Source organism: Propithecus coquereli, unplaced genomic scaffold (genome assembly GCF_000956105.1).
Source record: "Propithecus coquereli isolate 6110/MARCELLA unplaced genomic scaffold, Pcoq_1.0 Scaffold65, whole genome shotgun sequence".
NCBI lineage: Eukaryota > Metazoa > Chordata > Mammalia > Primates > Indriidae > Propithecus > Propithecus coquereli.
Genome location: NW_012152507.1, coordinates 5,138,645 through 5,158,212, shown reverse-complemented (window position 1 = coordinate 5,158,212; position 19,568 = coordinate 5,138,645). Strand labels below are relative to the sequence as shown.

The 19,568-nt window shown below is 35.2% G+C and overlaps 1 protein-coding gene across 1 annotated transcript in view; it reads left to right on the top strand.

Annotated features, from left to right (window-relative positions):
- Positions 1-19,568, top strand: part of LOC105822942 (lipopolysaccharide-responsive and beige-like anchor protein) — a 587,311-nt gene that overhangs the window by 84,069 nt on the left and 483,674 nt on the right. The window contains exon 10 of the mRNA XM_012660015.1: positions 14,074-14,138. Coding sequence (XP_012515469.1) covers positions 14,074-14,138 — 65 coding nt within the window. The remainder of the gene's footprint in view (positions 1-14,073; positions 14,139-19,568) is intronic.

Genomic DNA, 19,568 nt, shown 5'->3' with positions numbered 1-19,568 from the left:
GGCGTGCACCACCACACTTGGCAAATTAAAAAAAATACATTTTTAGAGATGAGTTCTCACTATGTTGCCCAGGCTGATCTTGAGCACCAGGCCTCAAGTGATTCTCCTGCCTGGGCCTCTCAAAGTACTGGGATTACAAGCATGAGCCACCATGCCCAGTCTGCATTTATATTTCTAAATGATATGCTTGAACTGTGATTTCTTGATTTTTTAATTTTGGACATTATCTAATACCTTTTATGGAAGATGATCATTGAATACGTATACTCCTGTCCTCTTTGCTTACACTCTCCCTCTTCTTTCCAATATAGTTACCTCGTAATATTTAATTAAAACCATATTTAGCATTTACATTATTATGACAGTGTTAAGTATTTATGGCAGAACTACAAAATGTACCACCAGTTACATTCTCTTTCATTCTTTCTCTTTTCCTTACTATCCCATCCCCTTGTCTCCCATTCCCTCCCTTCTATTCCCTTGCTTGCTTCCAGGTCTGTCTTTTTCATTCTTTCTTCTGGAACTAATAATTTCTTCCTTTTCCGTTTACTTATATTTCTATGCACCCAACACAAATTCATCTTTAAATGTTTCACTGGAATCATAAAACCCACTGGAAAAAGTGGTCAAACCCACTGGCTATCTATTGGCTCAATTGTTTTTCTTGGAGGTGTAGCACCTGGAGTTGTCCATTTTCCTGTTCCAGTCTGGACTGGTTGTCCTTTAGGTCTGCAGAAAGCTTTCATCTTGGAGGCTTCTTTTATAATCAATCTAGACTTTCCCTCCTCTCTCTTATGCTGCAATCCCTGTCTTTTGTATCCCATTGCAGCCCTCCTTTTTGAAATATACATTGATTCAACATTTATTGATCATTCAACTACATATGTGCTGGTTACTATTGTAGCACTGGGAACATTTGTGGGAATGGTTAGTAAAGGCATGGAATAATGGTGGAAGGAACATAAACTTGGATCAGGTTGAATTTACTTATATAGGCTTACTCATTTAATGCTTCAGCTTGGGCAGATTGAAAGGGATTTAGCAGTTTGGTCGGTTGGTTGTTTGACTGAAATGTAGACTTCAAGGTGGCCCACAGTGAGTGAGTTATTAATAGAAAAACCAGACCTGCCTTGGTTTAATGTAGAGGAAGGGATTCAAAGGCTTAGGGAGATTGGAATGTTACAATGGGTTTGTTGTGTAAGACATACTCACTCACACTGGTACGATCTTGAAGATGCACCTTTCACTGTACTGTGAGAGAGAAATTTGTGAGGGGAATCCCAGCTTTCTTAAAGAGCTCTGTGACTGCTCTTCTCTGTAGACTAGACCTTACGGTAGCAACTGCAGCCACTCAATTGGAAAATGTAAATACAGTGGGAGTAATTGAATCCCGAGGTAATAGGAACCAAGTAGTGGCACTTAGCCACCAAAGGCAAGAGGAACGTGGTTACTGTAACAGAAAGCAGAGTGAAAGCAGCAAGTAGAACTGTGGTGTTGGTCTGTCGGGAACAGATCTGTAAGGTTGGTCAGTTGATCATGGTGTACCTAGAGAAGAAATAGATAGTACATGTACTAAATTTTTATTTTATCTGTATAAGCAGAAAAGTTCTAGGTAAAAGTGAACAAAAGTCTAACTTGAATCATAAAAACATTCACAGCCCCTCAATTAATTTCCAAACTTGAGCCAGTTTACAGACTTAGAACTCCTTGAATGAAGAGAAGACTGAGTCTCTTTGAGGAAGGACCTGGGTATACCACAGAAATTTATACTATTAATCTTTTGCCACCCTTGCCCAAAGGGACCTATGGCCTTTTACCAGGGTAATTATGGAATGGGGAAAAGGAAATAATCACATCTTTCGGGAATTACTGGACACTGGATGTTAACTGACAGTGATTCCAAGAGAACCAAAACATCGCTGTGGTCCATTAGTCAGAATAGGAGCTTATGGAGATCAGTTGATCATCAGAGCTTTAAGTCAGGTCTGTCTCAGAGTGGGCCCAGTGGGTACATGAACCTATCCTGTCATTTTCCAAATTCTGGAATGCATAATTGGAATAGACATACTCAGAAACTGGCAGTATTTACACATTGGTTCCCTGACCTGATGTGAGGGTTACTATGGTGGGAAAGGCGAAGTGAAAGTCACTGGAACTGCCTCTATCTAAGAAAATAGTAAGCAAAAACCAATACTCTATTTCTGGAAGGTTTTTCCTCTATTAAGGATTTGATGCATGGGTGGTCATTGCCAATGCATATCCATTCCACTTGCCTATTTGACCTTGTTGTAGAGAGATGAATTTTGGAAAATGACAGTAGATTATTATAAGCTTAACCAGGTGGTGACTCCAGTTGCAACTGCTGTACCAGATGTGGTTTTAATGCTTGAGCAAATTAGCACATTCCCTGGAACCCTATTGATTTGGCAAATGCTTTCGTCTCTCCATACCCATCAATAAGGACCACCAGAAGAATTTTCTTTCAGCTGGCAAAGCCAGCAATGTGCCTTCACTGCACTATCTCAGGAGTATATGAATTCTCTAGCTGTATGTCATAATTTACTTTGCAGAGATCTTGGTAGCCTTTCCTTTCCCCAAGAAATCACACTGGTTCATTACATTGATAACATTATGTTGATTCCACTTAGTGAGCAAGACATAGTAACTACTATAGACCTTTTTGGTAAGACATATGCATGTCAGAAGGTGGAAATAAATCCACCAGAAAATTCGGGGACTACCTCAGTGAAATTTCTAGGGGTCCAATGTTGTGGTACATGTCACAGTCCCTCTTCTAAGGTAAAGAATAAGTTGTTGTATCTGGACCCTCCTACAACCAAAAAGAGACACAAAAAGAGGCCTCTTTCTGGATTTTAGAGGCAACATATTCCTCATTTGGGTGTGTTACTGTGTCCCATTTTCTGATTTACCTAAAAAACTGCTAGTTTTGAGTGGAGCCCAGAACAAGAGAAGACTCTGCAAGAGGTCTGGGCTGCCATGCAAGCCATAGGTTCCTGGAGATCCAATGGTGCTTGAAGTATCAGTGGTAGATAGGGATGCTCTTTGGAGCCTCTGGCAGGCCCCTTTAGGTGAATTTCAATGCAAACCCCTAGGATTTGGGAGCAATAGTTGATTCTCAAATGGCCTGCCACTAGGCCTTAGTAGAGACTGAGCATTTAACCCTGGGCCACCTAGTTAACATGCGACATGTACTGTTTATTATGAACTGGGTGTTGTTTGTTCCACCGAGCCATGAAGTTGTGCATGCACAGAGGCACTCTATCATCAGATCAAAGTGGTATATATGTGATTGGGTCTGAGCAGGCCCTGAAAACACAAGTAAGTTACATAACAAATGGCCTGAATTCCCATGGTCCTTACTCCTGCTATGCTGCCTTCCCTCTCCCAGCCTGCACCTATGTCCTAATGAGTTCCTATGATCAGTTGACAGAGGAAGAGAAGACTTGGGCCTGGTTTATAGGTAGTTCTGCATAGTATGGAGGCATCACCTGAAGGTGGACAGCTGCAGTACTATTTGCTTCTTTCTGGGACATCCCTGAAGGACAGTAGTGAAGGGAAATCCCAGTGGGTAGGACTTTGAGCAGTGCACTTAATTGTTTACTTTGCTTGGAAGGAAAAATGACCAGGTGTGTGATTATTTACTGATTCATAGGTTGTGGCCAGTGGTTTGTCTGGATGCTCAGAGATTTGAAGGAACATAATTGGAAAATTTGTGACAAAGGAATATGGGGAAGAGGTATGTGGATAGATCTCTCTGAATGGGCGAAAAGATGAATACTGTATATTTGTGTCCTGTGTGAGTGCTCACTGAAGGTTGACTTCGGCAGAGGAGGATTTTAATAGTCAAGGGATTAGGAAGACCCGTTCTGTGGATGTGACTTATCCTCTTTCCCCATCCACCCCCATCAGTGCCCAGTGGGCTCATGAACAAAGTAGACATGGTGGCAGGGATGGAGGTTATACATGGGCTCAGCTACATGGACTTCCATTCACCAAGGCCAACCTGGCTGAGGCTATTGCTGGGTGCCAAATCTTACATGAGCAGAGACCAACCCTGAGACTCTGATATGGCACCATTCCCCTGAGTGGTCAACCAGACCTACCTGGTGGCAGGTTGATTACATTGGATTCCTTCCATCATGGGAGGGGCAGTGTTTTGTTCATATAGAAATAGACAATTTCTCTGGGTTCAGATTTGTCTTTTCTGCATGTAGTGCTTCTGCTAAAACTACTTATCATCTGTGGACTTATAGAATGCCTTTTCAACCATCATGGTATTCAACACAGCATTGCTTCTTACCAAGAAATTCACTTCACAGCAAATCAGTGCACATGGATTGACTGGCCTTGCCATACTACCCATCATTCTGAAGCAGGTGGCTTGACAGAACAGAATCTAAGTGACAATACCTTGCATGGGTGGGGCAAGGTTTTCCAGAAGGCTGGATATGCTCTAAAACAGTGTCCAATATATGGTATTGTTTCTTTCCTAGCTAGGATTCAAGGGTTCAGGAATAAACAGGTGGAAAAGGGAATGCTGCCACTCATTATTACCTCTAGTGACCCAATAGCAAAATTTTTGCTTCCTGTTCCTGTGACATTCTGCTCTGCTGGCCTAGGGGTCTTAGTTCCAAAGGGAGGAATACTTCTACCAGGAGAACACAGCAATGATCCCATTGAACTAGGAGTTAATACTGCTGCCCACCCACTTTGAACTTACCATGCCTCTGAATCCTCAGGCAAAAAGGAAGTTACTGTGCTGGCAGGAGTGATTGATCCTGACTACCATGGGGAAATTGGACTATAATTCTCCACAGTGGCAGTAAGGAAGAGTATATCTGGAATACAGGAGATCCGTCCATGTGTATCATAGTATTACCATGCCCTGTGATTAAGATTAATGGAAAACTGCAACAGTCCAATCTGGGTAGGACTGCTAAAATGGCCCAGACCCTTTAGGAATGAAGGTTTTGGGTCACTCCGCCAGGTAAAGAACCATGACCAGCTGAGACACTTGCTGAAGACATAGGGAATATAGAATGGACAGTGGAAAAAGATAGTTATAAATACCAGCTATGACCACATGACTATTTACTGAAACAAGGACCGTAATTGTCATGAATATTTCCTCTTTATTTGGTTATAAATATACTTGTGTGTCTGTGCATATATATATATATCTTTTATATATAGATATATATATATATCTATATATAAAATCTTTGTTTTCTTCTCTTTTTCTCCTATCCCCTTATCATGTAACTTAAGATGTATTGACTTTATATCATAATACGTAAGTATCCTTAACTTTATATCATAGTATATAAATTATGAGATATTGAGGAAGTATAAACTTTACATAAGGACTGTAACTCCCCTTGTGGGGAATAGATTTGTATTAGCCAGGGTTCTCCAGAGAGACAGATCCAATAGAATATATATAAATATTAATATATACAAAGAGGTTTATTATGAGGGATTGTCTCACACAATTATGGAGGCTGAGAGGTCCCGTGATCTGCTGCCTGCAACCTAGAGGCCCAGGAAAGCCAGTGGTACAGTTTCAGATCAAGCCCTGAAGGCCTGAGAACCAGGGAGCCAATGGTGTAAGTCCAGTCTGAGTCTAAGGGCCTGAGAACCAGGAGCACTAATGTGAGGGCAGATGAAGACGGATGTCTTTTTTAAGCAGAGAAAGATGATTTCTTGCTGCTTCTGCCTTTTTGTTCTATTTGGGCCCTCAATGGGTCGGGTGATGCGCACTCACGGTGAAGGTGGATCTTGTTTATCTACTGATTCAAATGTTGATCTGTTCTGGAATACCCTTACAGACGTACACAGAAATAATGTATCAGTTCTCTGGGTTTTACTTGGCCCACTCAAGTTGACATAAAAGTAACCATCACAGGTTTAGTTTGTTTTTGGTTGTATGCAGGATAGTTATATCATGTTAGCTGAAATTATGACCTGATTATTGTCTTCATTTGGAGATGAAATATGGTTTAAGGAGATGTATATGGGTGCCAAGTTGACAAGGATTGGACTCATGATGGTGAATATATTGACTGGGTCACAGGGTGCTTAGCTATTTGGTCAAATGTTATTCTGGGTGTTTCTGTGGCAGTTTTTTTTTTTTTTTTTTTTGGATGAAACTAATATTTGTATTGGTAGACTGGGCAAAAGAGATTGCCCTTCCAGTTAGGGATCCGCATCATACAATTAGTTGAATGCCTGAATAAAACAAAAAAATTGACCCTCCCCCAAGTAGAGAGAATTCCTTCTGCCTGAGTGCCTTCAAACTGGGACTTTGGCTTTTTCCTGCTTTTGGACTCAAACTGAAACTTTGCTTCTTCCTGAGTCTTGAGGCTGCTGGCCTTCAGACTACACCACTGGTCTTGCTGATTCATCCTATAGATCTTGGGACTTGTCAGTGAACATAACTGCATGAGTCAATTTTTTATAATAAATCTCTTTTTTAATACACACATATACATACTCTTCCCATTGGTTCAGTTTTTCTGAAGAATTATGACTAAAACATGGGCATAGAGATAGCAATATTAATAAAATAAAATTCCTGCCTTGATATTTTAGATGAATTTTTAAAATCTTTCTGATGATACTAATTATGCTGTTCTTTAATCTTCTGTACCTCACCCCTTTAACAATATTGTCTGTTTTCTATGAGTCTTTTTCCCCCCTGCTCATTTGCTTGGGTGTCTGTCATTCATAGACTTTCCTCACATGTCTGTTAACTTTGTCAATTTGCTCATTCTTAAGGCACAGAAAAATCTATGTGTATGTGAGTTGTCTACTGATGATGAATGAGATCCTTTGTCATTTGTAGAACCTTAAATTTTATCTTGGCCTTTCAATTTTCTCAGAGAAATTTGCTCTAATGTCACTCAGTGTGTTATAGTTCAGTATGTATACTTTCAATGTATCTTTTTTTTCAGTTTGGCTTTTGACAGTTTTCTCAATTACAAAAACTTTTCTGGAAAGTAAATTTTCAATCTTTACTATGGTGAGATGGCCACAAAGAATGGGGTCAGGAATTCTAACTTTGTTTTTATCCAACTTTTAGTCATTTCTACTGCTTTCAGCTCTGTCCCTCAGCCATTCTTATATGTATTCAGTGCCTTCAATTCTTGGCCTTTGTGGGGTTTTGCAGCAAGCATTGATTTACTTCCTCACATTGATTCCCCTACTTTCTTGTTTTGTTTTCTTTGGTCCATGAAGCCCATTACTACTAACCCATGTGTTGTAAAAAGTTTCTTGACTTATCTCATGTACTATTTTCTCCTTGGCTTTTCCTGTGTTTAGCCTGAAGTCACTTATTATATACTTCTTTTTTTTTTTTTTTTTTTAAGACTGAAAGTTAGTTTAGAGATAATCTATCCCACCAGAATCAAATGTTATTTTTTTTTTTTTTTTTTTAAGACTGAAAGTTAGTTTAGAGATAATCTATCCCACCAGAATCAAATGTTACTGCATTTAATGTTAGTATTTATGGCTTGACAAAATAAAATGATGGCAGAATGGATTATGTATAGTTAGTCTTGTCAATCAGCTGATTTTTATCTGCTGTAGAGCATGCTGATACTTTGGAATTACATTTAAAGTTTAGATAAATTTATATAGTGCATTCAAGGCACAAAAATGTATTCTAGGAGATGATTGAATTATAGAAAACTGTCAAGTTCATGTCTAAGGAAGTTAGAAATTTATTTAAATAATTTAAATGAATGCATAGTACATTAATTGGTATCTTTTTCTCTATATTTATTTGTTGAGAATAGAGAGAATAGACTTAATATGGTTAATTAAGTCTTTTTTTCTTAACTGACAAAAAAGACTTTTACCACCAAAAGCACATATTGAAATTTGATGGAACTCTATTTAGTAAATTTCACTAATATGTAATATCGTTGTTGTATGACTTAAAAACACTAATAAGCTAAGAATATATTTTAGTAAAAATTGACTAGTCAGCAATTATGGCCATAGGAAGTGATAGTCAATTAAATGCAGCTTAGGAACAGGTATGAGATTATTGACTGTCTTGTTTTCAGTCCTTCCTCTCCAAAGTGCTGAAGTGTGTTTTTGAAATTACTTAGTTGCATTAGTGGTTGGATCTGAGACTTTTAACGTGTTTTTCATCAGTACCTCTGGGAAAAGGATAACCAAGACCTTTAAATGTACTATGCATTTTGCATCACTATGTAATTGTAAATACTATGATGAAATATTGAAATGATCATGAAAGATGATGACTTTTCAGCTTTTCTTCCAACTATTAAAACTCACTAAAAGTTATATTGAGCTGTGGTTTATGAAATTGTTAGACTAACGCCTTCCTTGATAATTGTTTCTGAAGTGGAGAAAAATGCTTTAGAATAATACGATTAATGAATATTCTTTTCAGTTTTGGCAACTTCTGCAAATTATTGTAGAGAATGTTTTATCATAGAGAAAACTTGTTAGCTTTTACTAACATCTGTATTATCAAGTAAATTGAAAATTTGTATTCTGATGGGTTTCAGGTTCCTTTTATCTGGATTATAAATTGATATCAGTAAGCATTTATATACCTTGTATTTGGTATTTTATTATAATTAGAACTGGATTATTGAGAAATGAAAACACGGATAACTTTGAAAAATGTGGTATTTTTATAACAATAGCTGAAAGCGTAAGATTGGTATTTTCATTTTATTCCTCATTTTATCCAATCTTTTTTTTAATTAGTGAAAATGTTTTTGAAAGTTAACAAATATGGGTTTATAGATGATTCTTGAGAAAACCAGTAGCCTAACGTATTAGCGTAATAAATTTGAGTTTCTGAGCCTCTATTAAAAACTGGACATCTCCACTTCTATATGTGCCTTCATATCTAATTTGTTTTTAATTTAAAAGAAAAAATAATAGATCATAAACTTGGGGACATGTCAAATTAGGTTATAAATGTTTTAATGCAGTTAAGTTTTTACAATTGCACCAACTTTATCTAGTTTTCAGTCTAACCTCAATACTACTACTTAAAATCTTTGTGAAATTTAAATGGCATGATTCATGATTTTACAATGTAGGCGGAAGTTTCTGTACTTAATGAAAATAAAATAAAAATGATGTTTACCTGTCCACTTAAAATATGAGTCTCTCAGCTGTTATTTCTTTTATCCATGTGGAGTTTTGAGTTCTTTTGAATTGTGTAATAAAAATTCCCTCTTGTTGCACAAGATGGATTTGAGAAAAATAATACAGTATGCCAGGCTGGTATCTTATAGTTTAGTTTGCCTTTCCATAATGACATGTGGAGAATTTTTCATATGCCCACTTACCATCTGTATATCTTTTTCGTTGAGGTGTCTGTTAAGGTCTTTGGACATCCTTTATGCGATTGTTTTCTTATTGTTGAATTTTAAGAGTTCCTTGTATATTTTACATAACATAATTTTACATTACAGAACAGAGGTGGGTCATGGTGGCTCACGCCTATAATCCTAGCACTCTAGGAGGTCGAGGTGGGAGGATCGTGTGAGGTCAGAAGTTGGAGACCAGCCTGAGCAAGAGCAAGATTCCCTCTCTACAAAAAATACAAAAATCAGCTGGGTGTCGTGGCATGTGCTTGTAGTCCCAGCTACTCAGAGGCTGAGGCAGGAGGATTACTTGAGCCCAGGAGTTTTAGGTTACAGTGAGCTATGATGATGCCACTTTACTCTACTCAGGGTGATAGAGTGAGACTCTTGTCTCAAAACAAAACAAAACAGTTCTTTATCAGATTTGTCTTTTGCAAGTATTTTATCTGTCTGTGGCTTATCTTTTCATTTTCTTGATAGTATGTTTTACTGAATAGAAAATATAAATGTTAATGAAGTTAAATTCTTAGCTTCACTAATGACAGGTTATCAGTTCTTTTTTTCATGGAATGTGCCTTTGGTGTTGTATCTGAAAAGCCGTCACCAAACCCAGGGTCATCTAGATTTTCCCCTGTGTTTATCATCTAGAAGTTTTATAGTTTTGTGTTTTTACATTTAGGTCTGTGATCCATTTTGAGATGATTTTTGTGAAAGATGTAAGATCTGTGTCTAGATTCTTTTTTTTTTTTTCATTTGTTTCAGTACCATTTGTTGAAAAGGCTATATTTCACTATTGTATTGCCTTTGCTCTTTGTAAAAGATCAGTTAACTATATGTGTCTGTTTCTTGGCTCTTTATTTTGTTCCATTGATCGATGTGTCTATTTTCTGCCAGACCACCCTGTCATGATTATTTAGCTTTATAGTAAGTGTTAAAGTCAGATAGTGTCAGGGTTTCCCACTTTGTTCTTCTTCTTCGCTATTGTATGGGCTGTTCTGAGTCTTATCCTTCTCTATATAAACTTTAAAATCAGTATGTAAATATCCAGCAAACAACTTGCTGGGATGTAGATTGGAACTGCATTGAATCTGTTGATCGGTTTGGGAAGAACTGACATCCTGACAGCTTTGAGTCTTTCTAACCATGAACGTGGAATATTTCTCTATTTATTTAGTTCTACTTTGATTTCTTTGATCAGAATTTTGTAAGTTTTCTCATATAGATCTTGTATATATTTTGTTAGACTAATACCTAATTATTTTTACGATGCTAATGTAGATGGTATTGTGCTTTTCATTTCAAATTTCACTTGTTCATTGCTGGTATAAAGGAAAATGGTCGGCTTTTGTATATTAACCTTGTGTCCTGCAACCTTGCTATTATCACTTATTAATTCCAGGATTTTTTTGTCAATTCTTTCAGGTTTTCAAACTGATGATCATGTCCATCTGCAAACAAAGATAGTTTTATTTCTTCTTTTTCAATCTATATACTTTTTTCCCCCCTGAGACAGGGTCTTGCTCTGTTGCCCACTCTAGAGTACTGTGGTGTCATCATAACTCACTGCAACTTCAAACTCCTGGGCTGAAGGGATCCTCCCACCTGAGCCTCCAGAATAGCTAGGACTATAGGTACACACTACCAAACTTGGCTCATTTTTTTTATTGTAGAGATGAGGTCTCGCTGTGTTGCTCAGGCTGATCTCAAACTCTTGGGCTCAATTGATTCTCCCTCCTTGCTCAACCTCCCAAAGTGCTAGTATTACATATTTGAGCCACCAAGCCTGGCCCAATCTATATACTTTTCATTTACTTTTCTTATCTTATTGCATTAGACAGGATTTCCGGAATGATGTTGAAAAGCAGTAGTGAGAGAGGACATCCTTCCCTTGTTCTTAATGGCAGATACTTTAGATACTTTTGAAAACAAAATGATTAAAAAATTTATATATAAAACACTAGTCCCTCTCTTACTGATTTCTTTTTTTCTAGCAAGAAAAGTAACTTTTCTTCATTTTATCTTTTTAAAATTTAATTTCCATTTTGAGATTTTCCTTAAGTGCTCTAAATGAAAACTCACTCAATTTATGGTCTCATCTTCCTATTGGGGCTACATTAAATTTCCAGTTGGCTTGCCAAGAGTGCTATGTTGGGTATAAGAGCTGAAGAGTGAGGATATGCTCCTGTTCCTTTGCTATGGCATCTATTGAGATATCTGTCACACTCCCTTTTCATCACTTGCTGTCTATCCACAAAGGTAATAGTTGTGTTCTCTTCATCCTCTTAAATCCTAAGCTACTTGTACATCCTTCTAGGATAATTCTGTGAGTCTTCCTAGGGCATGAGACAGTTTGAGGTTGTTTAGGTTCATCTGCCATTAAATTTGTCTCTATTTTACTGTTCTTGTGCATTTTTAGATTTAGAGCAATTCTTTGAGTCTTATTATCTACCTGCAATGTGCTTGGGAAGTGAGATGTGGGACTCTCTGTACCAGGATCAAAAAATTTATCTGAGGCTTCTGCTTTTTTTCATCTCCCTCTTCCTACCTTTTGAGAAGAGAGGAAGGTGTGGCACATATTCTTCTCTCAGGAATATACTCTTTTATGGAATTTGCTTCCCTTTCAACTGCCTATTCATGTCATTTTGATGGAAAGAAATGAGCTTTAAGTTAGATCAATATTTCTATTTTATACCTGATTTTATTTACCTCACTGAAAGAAATTTAGTATTTTTATTTTACAGTTTCAGTAAAATATAAATTCAGTATGAATTTTGAGAGAGAATCTGTTATAGACTTATGAGTCACTACTTTTTAAATGTTAATAAAATATAGAAGAATGAAATATCATGCCTGAAATAAACTTTTTTAAGGGAGTATTTTTTTTTTTTTTTTTTGAGACAGAGTCTCACTCTGTTGCCCGGGCTAGAGTGCCGTGGCGTCAGCCTAGCTCACAGCACCCTCAGACTCCTGGGCTCAAGAAATCCTTCTGCCTAAGCCTCCCGAGTAGCTGGGACTACAGGCATGCACCACCATACCCGGCTAATTTTTTCTGTATGTTTTTAGTTGTCCGATTAATTTCTTTCTATTTTTAGTAGAGACGGGGTCTCGCTCTTGCTCAGGCTGGTCTCGAACTCCTGAGCTCAAACAATCCGCCCACCTCAGCCTCCCAGAGTGCTAGCATTACAGGCGTGAGCCACTGCGCCGGCCTTTAAGGGAGTATTTAAGACTTGTAGATGTATTAAATAGCATGATCTATCCAAGAATATATCTCGTTATTGTCAGAATCAGAGTGAGAACATGGATTTTATGCCTTTTTATTTCTTGTTCTTTCCTCATCAATATATTTTCTTTTTCAATATATATATTTTTTCTTCTCTGCTAGATCTAGCCAGTGACTACCCTCCAATATCTGACTATTTAATTTTCATTCTACTGTATATGTTCTGTTAGCATGATCATACTAACGCTATTCATAAAATAGAACCCTGCAACAAAATCATGGCATGTGGTCCTGAGAACCACCTTGGGATTTTCAAAACAAAAGAAGGTAGTGCAAAAATGGGGATAGAAAGGAGAAAGTAGAAGGGAAAGGATGAGGCTAAAAAAAATAAGAATTTGGAGTGGAACTGAATAGTCATTAGGGTGAAATTACATGGAATTTTAAACTCTTATTAAAGTTATTACATTCAGTACATATAAATATGGTTTATGTTGTACAGTGCTAAGTAGCTCACCATAGTCTTACGGAAGAACAAAAATAAATCAGTTGAGGGATATTAGGTAGTTAGAATACAAGGGCCTCCTGAAATGTTAACGAACATAATGATTATGTATTTCTATTCTTAAAAAAAACTGTGTGTGTGTGTTTATATAGACATGTACAAACACACACACATACACACATGTGAGCATTCAATGGCAATTCTCAAATTTAGGTATATTTCAATTATGCAGGTCTTTCCTTATTGTATTAATGCTTATTTTATATGTTTTGAGATAAGGATTAAAAAATTAATTTTACATGCTCTGCAAATTTGATTTTCTTCCTTAGCTTTTTAATGGATATCTTTTTAGTGGATAAAGTTTAATGGATACATTTTTAATGAAGAAAGAATATTGTTAGTAAATTTATACTAGTTATTGCTAATTCAAAGGGCAATGGATTACAGGTTTCCAGCTCAAAACTAGTGTAGCCCAATTCACTGATTTTTCTTGTCTCTTTCTCAATCATTAGTCATCAATTTTTATGGTAAAATGTGTTCTTTTTTGTTAGGGTTATTAAACTACTTAATTCTCTCTTCTCTTCATTTTGGGTGATACATTAAAAAAAAAACAACAACAAACAAACAAAAAAATCATAACCAGGGAATACAAATACAAAATCTGTATTTGTCCCTGGTTTTCTTTGCTGCCTTCTTTCCCAACTCCCAGTTATTTCAGTTAAATTAGTTTATAATGATATAAAAGAAAAGGGTATAATTATGGATAAAAATGGATAGGATTAGTTTACGCTGAATCAAATTGTTGCTAACTTGTTTAATGTACTTTTCGGTATCAGCTATTTGTGTGGTTTAACAAACTTTTCCTTTAAGAGGTAAGGTTTAAAATTGAAATGGGTGATGTTTTTTCATTAGTGTTGTTTTAAAAGAAATAACCTGAGTGAAATTTCTTCAGCTATTTTTTGCTATTTTTTTAGGAGTGGCAGAATTCTATTCAGAAGAATGCTGGCCTTGCTTTTATTGAACTTGTCAATGAAGGAAGGTAATCTGTTTTATATCCATTTTTATTTTAATTTAAAAATCTTACTGTATTTTTCTCATGGGAACTGATATTTTTGGGTTCTATACTTATTGTATTTTTGTTATTTCAATAGATTTAGTGGGTACAAGTGTTTTTTTTGTTACCTGGATGAATTGTATAATGGTGAAGTCAGGGCTTTTAGTATACCCATCACCATATATTTATTGTTTTTTTCAATCAGTAATTTAGTGGAGCTCTCACATGTTGATTTTTACATATATATCAAGATTGAACCATTTTATAATTATATGCTTCTTGATGAAGTTCTGGTTTTTATTTTTCAGTAAACGTAGTTAAATTTGGCAAAAGTAAATTGATAATTCTATTTGTAGATATAAGGAAAAGCCATACTTATTTGGACTTTATTAACATAAAGTTGTTTTATGTTTACAGAACCAAATTAGATTTAGATGTCTATATTATCTTATATCATGGGCTAGCTATAGGAGGTAGGGGAACAAGTTTTGTGTTGTGAGGTTATGAGAAAGGGGGTCAAGGGAATAGGTGTATATTTTCTACTTACAGAGCAGAAACAGAAGAATTGTAAGAAAGAACATTCATTGCTAGGAAAGAGAAGGAAAGAAAGTATAGGGATGAAAAGAGAGATAAAAGGGAGAAAACAAATTTAAGAGAGTGAAAGAATTAAAAGGTAAAAGTAAATTGAGGAAATGATGAGTAGACCAGTTTTTTCTGTTTTGTGGTAGTTGGTTTTGCATTAATGGAACTGAAGACCCACAATATAGATTGAAAGATGTGATTGGCTGCCCTGAGCAAAGTTATTCTTTCAGCAATGTTTGTTTGTAGTGTTTTGGCTAATGTTGTTAGAGGACTGGCACTATTAGTCCTCTGGTAACTGCCTGAACAAATAACTAGGAATCTAGGCTCTCTCTCTTATTAATGTTATAGAGAAAGGAGACAAAAGCATGATAACTTTATTTGATTTTAAATACTACTAAAATTTTTTCCCTCAGAAAAAATTATAGGTACTCACAGACTATATTGGAAACAAATAAATCTGCAATTGTATAGAACTATGTAAGTACAGGGTATAAACAGTACCAAGATACTACAAAGTATTAAGAGAAAAAGAAAAAGTCTTAAATTTACTATGGAACAATTAGGTAAAACTTCTTGAGACATGTTTTCAAGGATGAGTAGGGTTAGTCATATGTAGACCTTAGAGAAGTGGCATTTATGGATAAATTGAAGGATGTTTGTGTGAAAAATCATTCCAAATAAAGGGAACAGAATATCTGAAGACATTGTGATAGGGGATATTCGTGTGTGTGTGTGTCGGTGTCTGTGTCTGTGGTAAGAGGGTATTATTGGAATAAAATTGGGTGTCTAGGTCCCAAAAGGCCTACTATAGGATATTTAGACTTTTATTTAAAATGGGGAGCCTCGGAAGATTTGAAGCAAAATTGTAATTATGATATTTGGGTTTTGGTAAGATAATTGGCAAAAATGTTTAGGATGGGTTAAAGGAGAGGAGACTTGATTGAAATCAAGAACAGTAGCAAGGCTACTACAATGGTCCATATGAGAAATAGTGCTAAATGTCATCTAGAGTCTGGCAAGTAGTAGGTGATTGTTAAATATTTCTCAAACAATAAGTGACTAATTCTTTAGTCTTTTAGCAAAGATTTCAAAGTGCCTATTTATCAAAAGATAAATAGCTCTTGGCTGATTTCAACACTAAGATTTTGGATGCATGCTGTTAGTTTATATATAGCAAAAGAAGTGGCAAGAGCTGTTGATTGAATATATACTTGTTCTGCTTAATGTAAAACACTAATAATGGATTTTCTGTAATTTATAGTGTTTAAAATTTTTAGTTCTTTTTTTTAATTTCAAAGTATTGTGGGGTACAAATAATTTTGGCTAGTAGCAGTAGAGAAGGTAAGAAATGGTAGGATTATGAATATATTTTGAAGATAGAGCTGATAGGATATACTAATGGATTGGACGTGAGTCGTGAGAGAAATCTAGAGAAATCTAGGAGTCAGGCATTACTCTAAGATGTTTGACGTGTGCAGCTGAAAGAATGGTGTTTCTGTCAGACATGATGCCACACTTGGCACCGTCGGTCCCTTTGATTAGAATCATCACAGTTGTTATCTCATAGTGGGTTTTATTTGCATTTCCGTAATGACTACTGATATTTAATGTTTTTCATGTGCTAATTGGTTATTCATATATCTTCTTTGGAAAAATGTCCATTTACATTTTTTGCCCATTTTTAAAAGTCAGTCTATGATACCTGAGTTGTAGAAGTACTTCATGTATTTCTGTATACAAGTCCTTTATCAGATACGTGATTCGCAAATATTTTCTCCTGATCTCTGACTTGTCCTTTCACTTTCATTGAAGAGCAAAGGTTTTTAATTTTGATTAAATTCAGTTTACCTATTTTTTTCTTTTATGCTTTATGCTTTTGTTGACAAATCTAAAAAATCAAAGCCTAATACAAGATTCTGATTATTTTGCCTACATTTTTTTTTTTTTTTGGTAATTTTACAGTTTTAGCTCTTACATTTAAGTCTATGATTCATTCTAGGTTAACTTTTTTACATGGTGTGAGGTAAGGGTCTTAATTTAATTTTTGCTCATAGATTGTCTTGGCACCATTTGTTGAAAACATCACCCTTTTGCCACTGAATTGTCTTATCAACTTTATTGAAAATCAATTGGCCATAGGTATATGGGATTTATTTCTGAACTTTCAATTCTGTTCAATTGATCTCTGTGTCTCTGTGTCAGCATCACACTGTCTTTATCACTGTAACATAATACATTTTGAAATTGAGTAGTTTAAGTCTTTTATGTTGTTCCTCTTAAAATTTTTTTGGTTATTTTAAGTCTCTTAAATTTCATATAAATTTTGGATCATTTTGTTAATTTCTGAAAAAAGCCTCCTGATTTTGGTAAAGATTGCATTGACTATAGATTAATTTGGGCATAGTTGGTATTTTAACAATTTCGAAGCTTCTGTTTCTTGAACAGAGCATGTTGCTACATTTATTTAGATCTTTTTTAATTTATCAGCAAAATTTTTAGTGTATAAGTATTATACTTCTTTAAAAACTTATTCCTATGTATATTATGCTTTTTGAAGCTATTGCAAATGAAATTACTTTCTTAATTTCATTTTTAAATTATTCCTTATTAGTACATTAAAGTATAATACAATTGAACTGGGCACAGTGACTCACACCTGTAATCCCAGCATTTGGGAGGCTGAGGTGGGAGGATCACTTGAGGCCAGAAGTTAAAGACCAGCCTGGGCAACATGAAAAGACCTGTCTCTAAAGCATAAAAATAAAAAACTTACCTAGGCATGATGGTGCACAGCTGTAGTTCTAGCTACTTGGGAGGCTGAGGAAGGAGGATGACTTGAGACCAGAAATTGGAGGCTGCAGTGAACTGTGATTGTGCCACTGTACTACAGCCTGGGCGACAGAGCAATACCCTGTCTCAAATAAATAAATAAGTATGTAAGTAAGTGCAATTGATTTTTGTATGTTAATCCTATATTCTGTAACCTCACTAAACTTACTCATTACTTCTAGGGGTTTGTTGTTGTTTTTTTGATACCTTAGCATTTTCTACAAACAGAATTATGTTTACAGTGAAAAAATTGAAAATTTTCCTTTTCTTTTCAAATTTGGATGCCTCTTATTGCTTTTTATTACTTTACTGCACTAGTTAGGACCGCGAATAAGATATTGCACAGTAGTAGTAAGAATGGACAGCTTTCCCTATTTCCTGATTTTAGAGTGAAAGCATTCAATCTTTCACTAGTAAGTATTATGTTAGGTGAAGGTTCTTCATAGAACCTTCTTGTCAAGTTGAGGAAGTTCCCTTCTATTCCAAGTTTATTGAGAGTTTTTATCCTTAATGAGCGTCGGATTGTGACAAATGCCTCCTTTGTTAAGATGATCATGTGGGTTTTCTTTTTTATTAATATGATTATTTATATGAATTGATATTTAAATGTTAACTTTATATTCCTGACATGAATTCCACTTGGTCATAGTATATAATCCTTTTAATATGTTGTAGGAGTCAGTTTGCTAATATTTAGTTAAGTATTTTTGCTTCTATTTTAATGAGTGTATTGGCCTATAGTTTTCTTGTGATTTGTTTGTCTGGCGTTGTAGTCAGGATAATACTGGCCTCATAGAATGAGTTGGGAAGTGGTTCCTCCTGTCTTTAATGATAAGATTTTGTGAATGATTGATATTAATTTCTTATAAATATTTTATAGAATTTAGCAAGGAAGCCACCTGAGTCTCGGGTTTTTTTATGGCAAAAATTTAAATTACTTACTTAGTTATTTTACTTGTTATAAGTCTATTCACATTTTTTATTACTTTTTGAGACAAATGTTGAAATTTATATGTTTGGAATTTGCCCATTTAAGTTGTTTATTGAATGACACAGTTCATAATAATCTCTTATTGTCCTTTTTATTTTGGGAGGGTTGTTAGTGATGGTCTCTCTTTTATTCTTGATTCTGGCAATTTGTGTTTTTGCTCTTCTTAGTAAGTCTGGCAATATTATTTTGTTGTTTTTGTTGTTTTTCAAAAAACCAACTCTTTTTAATTAATTTTTTCCTTTTCCTGTGTTTTCCGAAATTTCATTGATTTCTGCTTTGGTGTTTGTTATTTCCATCCTTCTGCTGCTTTCGATTTAGTTTGCTCTTTTTCTAGTTTCTTAAGGTGGAAGCTTAGATTATTAATCTAACCTTCCTTTTCTAATATAGGAGTTTATAGCTATATTACTGGAAATGAATATGTATTCTACTTTTGTTACATACCGTGTTCTGTAAATATCACTTAGGTCAAGTTGGTTGATGGTGTCATTCATGTCTTCAGTTCTTCAAAAAATTCTTTTTGATACATTTTCTAGTTTTTCTATCAGTTATTAAGATTGAAGTATTGAAATTCTTAACTGTGTTGAATTATCTGTTTTTTCCTTTAGTTCTGTCAGTTTTTATTTCATGTTCTTTGTTGTAATGTGCATATATATTTATAACTATTATATCTTTCTGATTTTTTGACCCTTTCATCATTATAAAACATCTCATTTTATTTCTAGTAATGTGTCTTGATTTCAAGTCTATTTTATTTGATACTGATACACCTATTTCAGTTTTTGTGATTATTCTTTGCATACTACATGTTTTTTTCATGCTTTTACCTTCAATTTTTTGTGTCTTTGAATCTAAAGTGTGTGTCTTGTAGACAACATAATGTTGTATCTTGCTTTATTATCCAGTCTGCCAATCTCTGTCCCATGTTTAGTGCATTCCCAATTGGTTTTATTATTGATATGGTTGGATTTATACCAACCATCTTGACATTATATTCGTTTTTTATTAATATATAT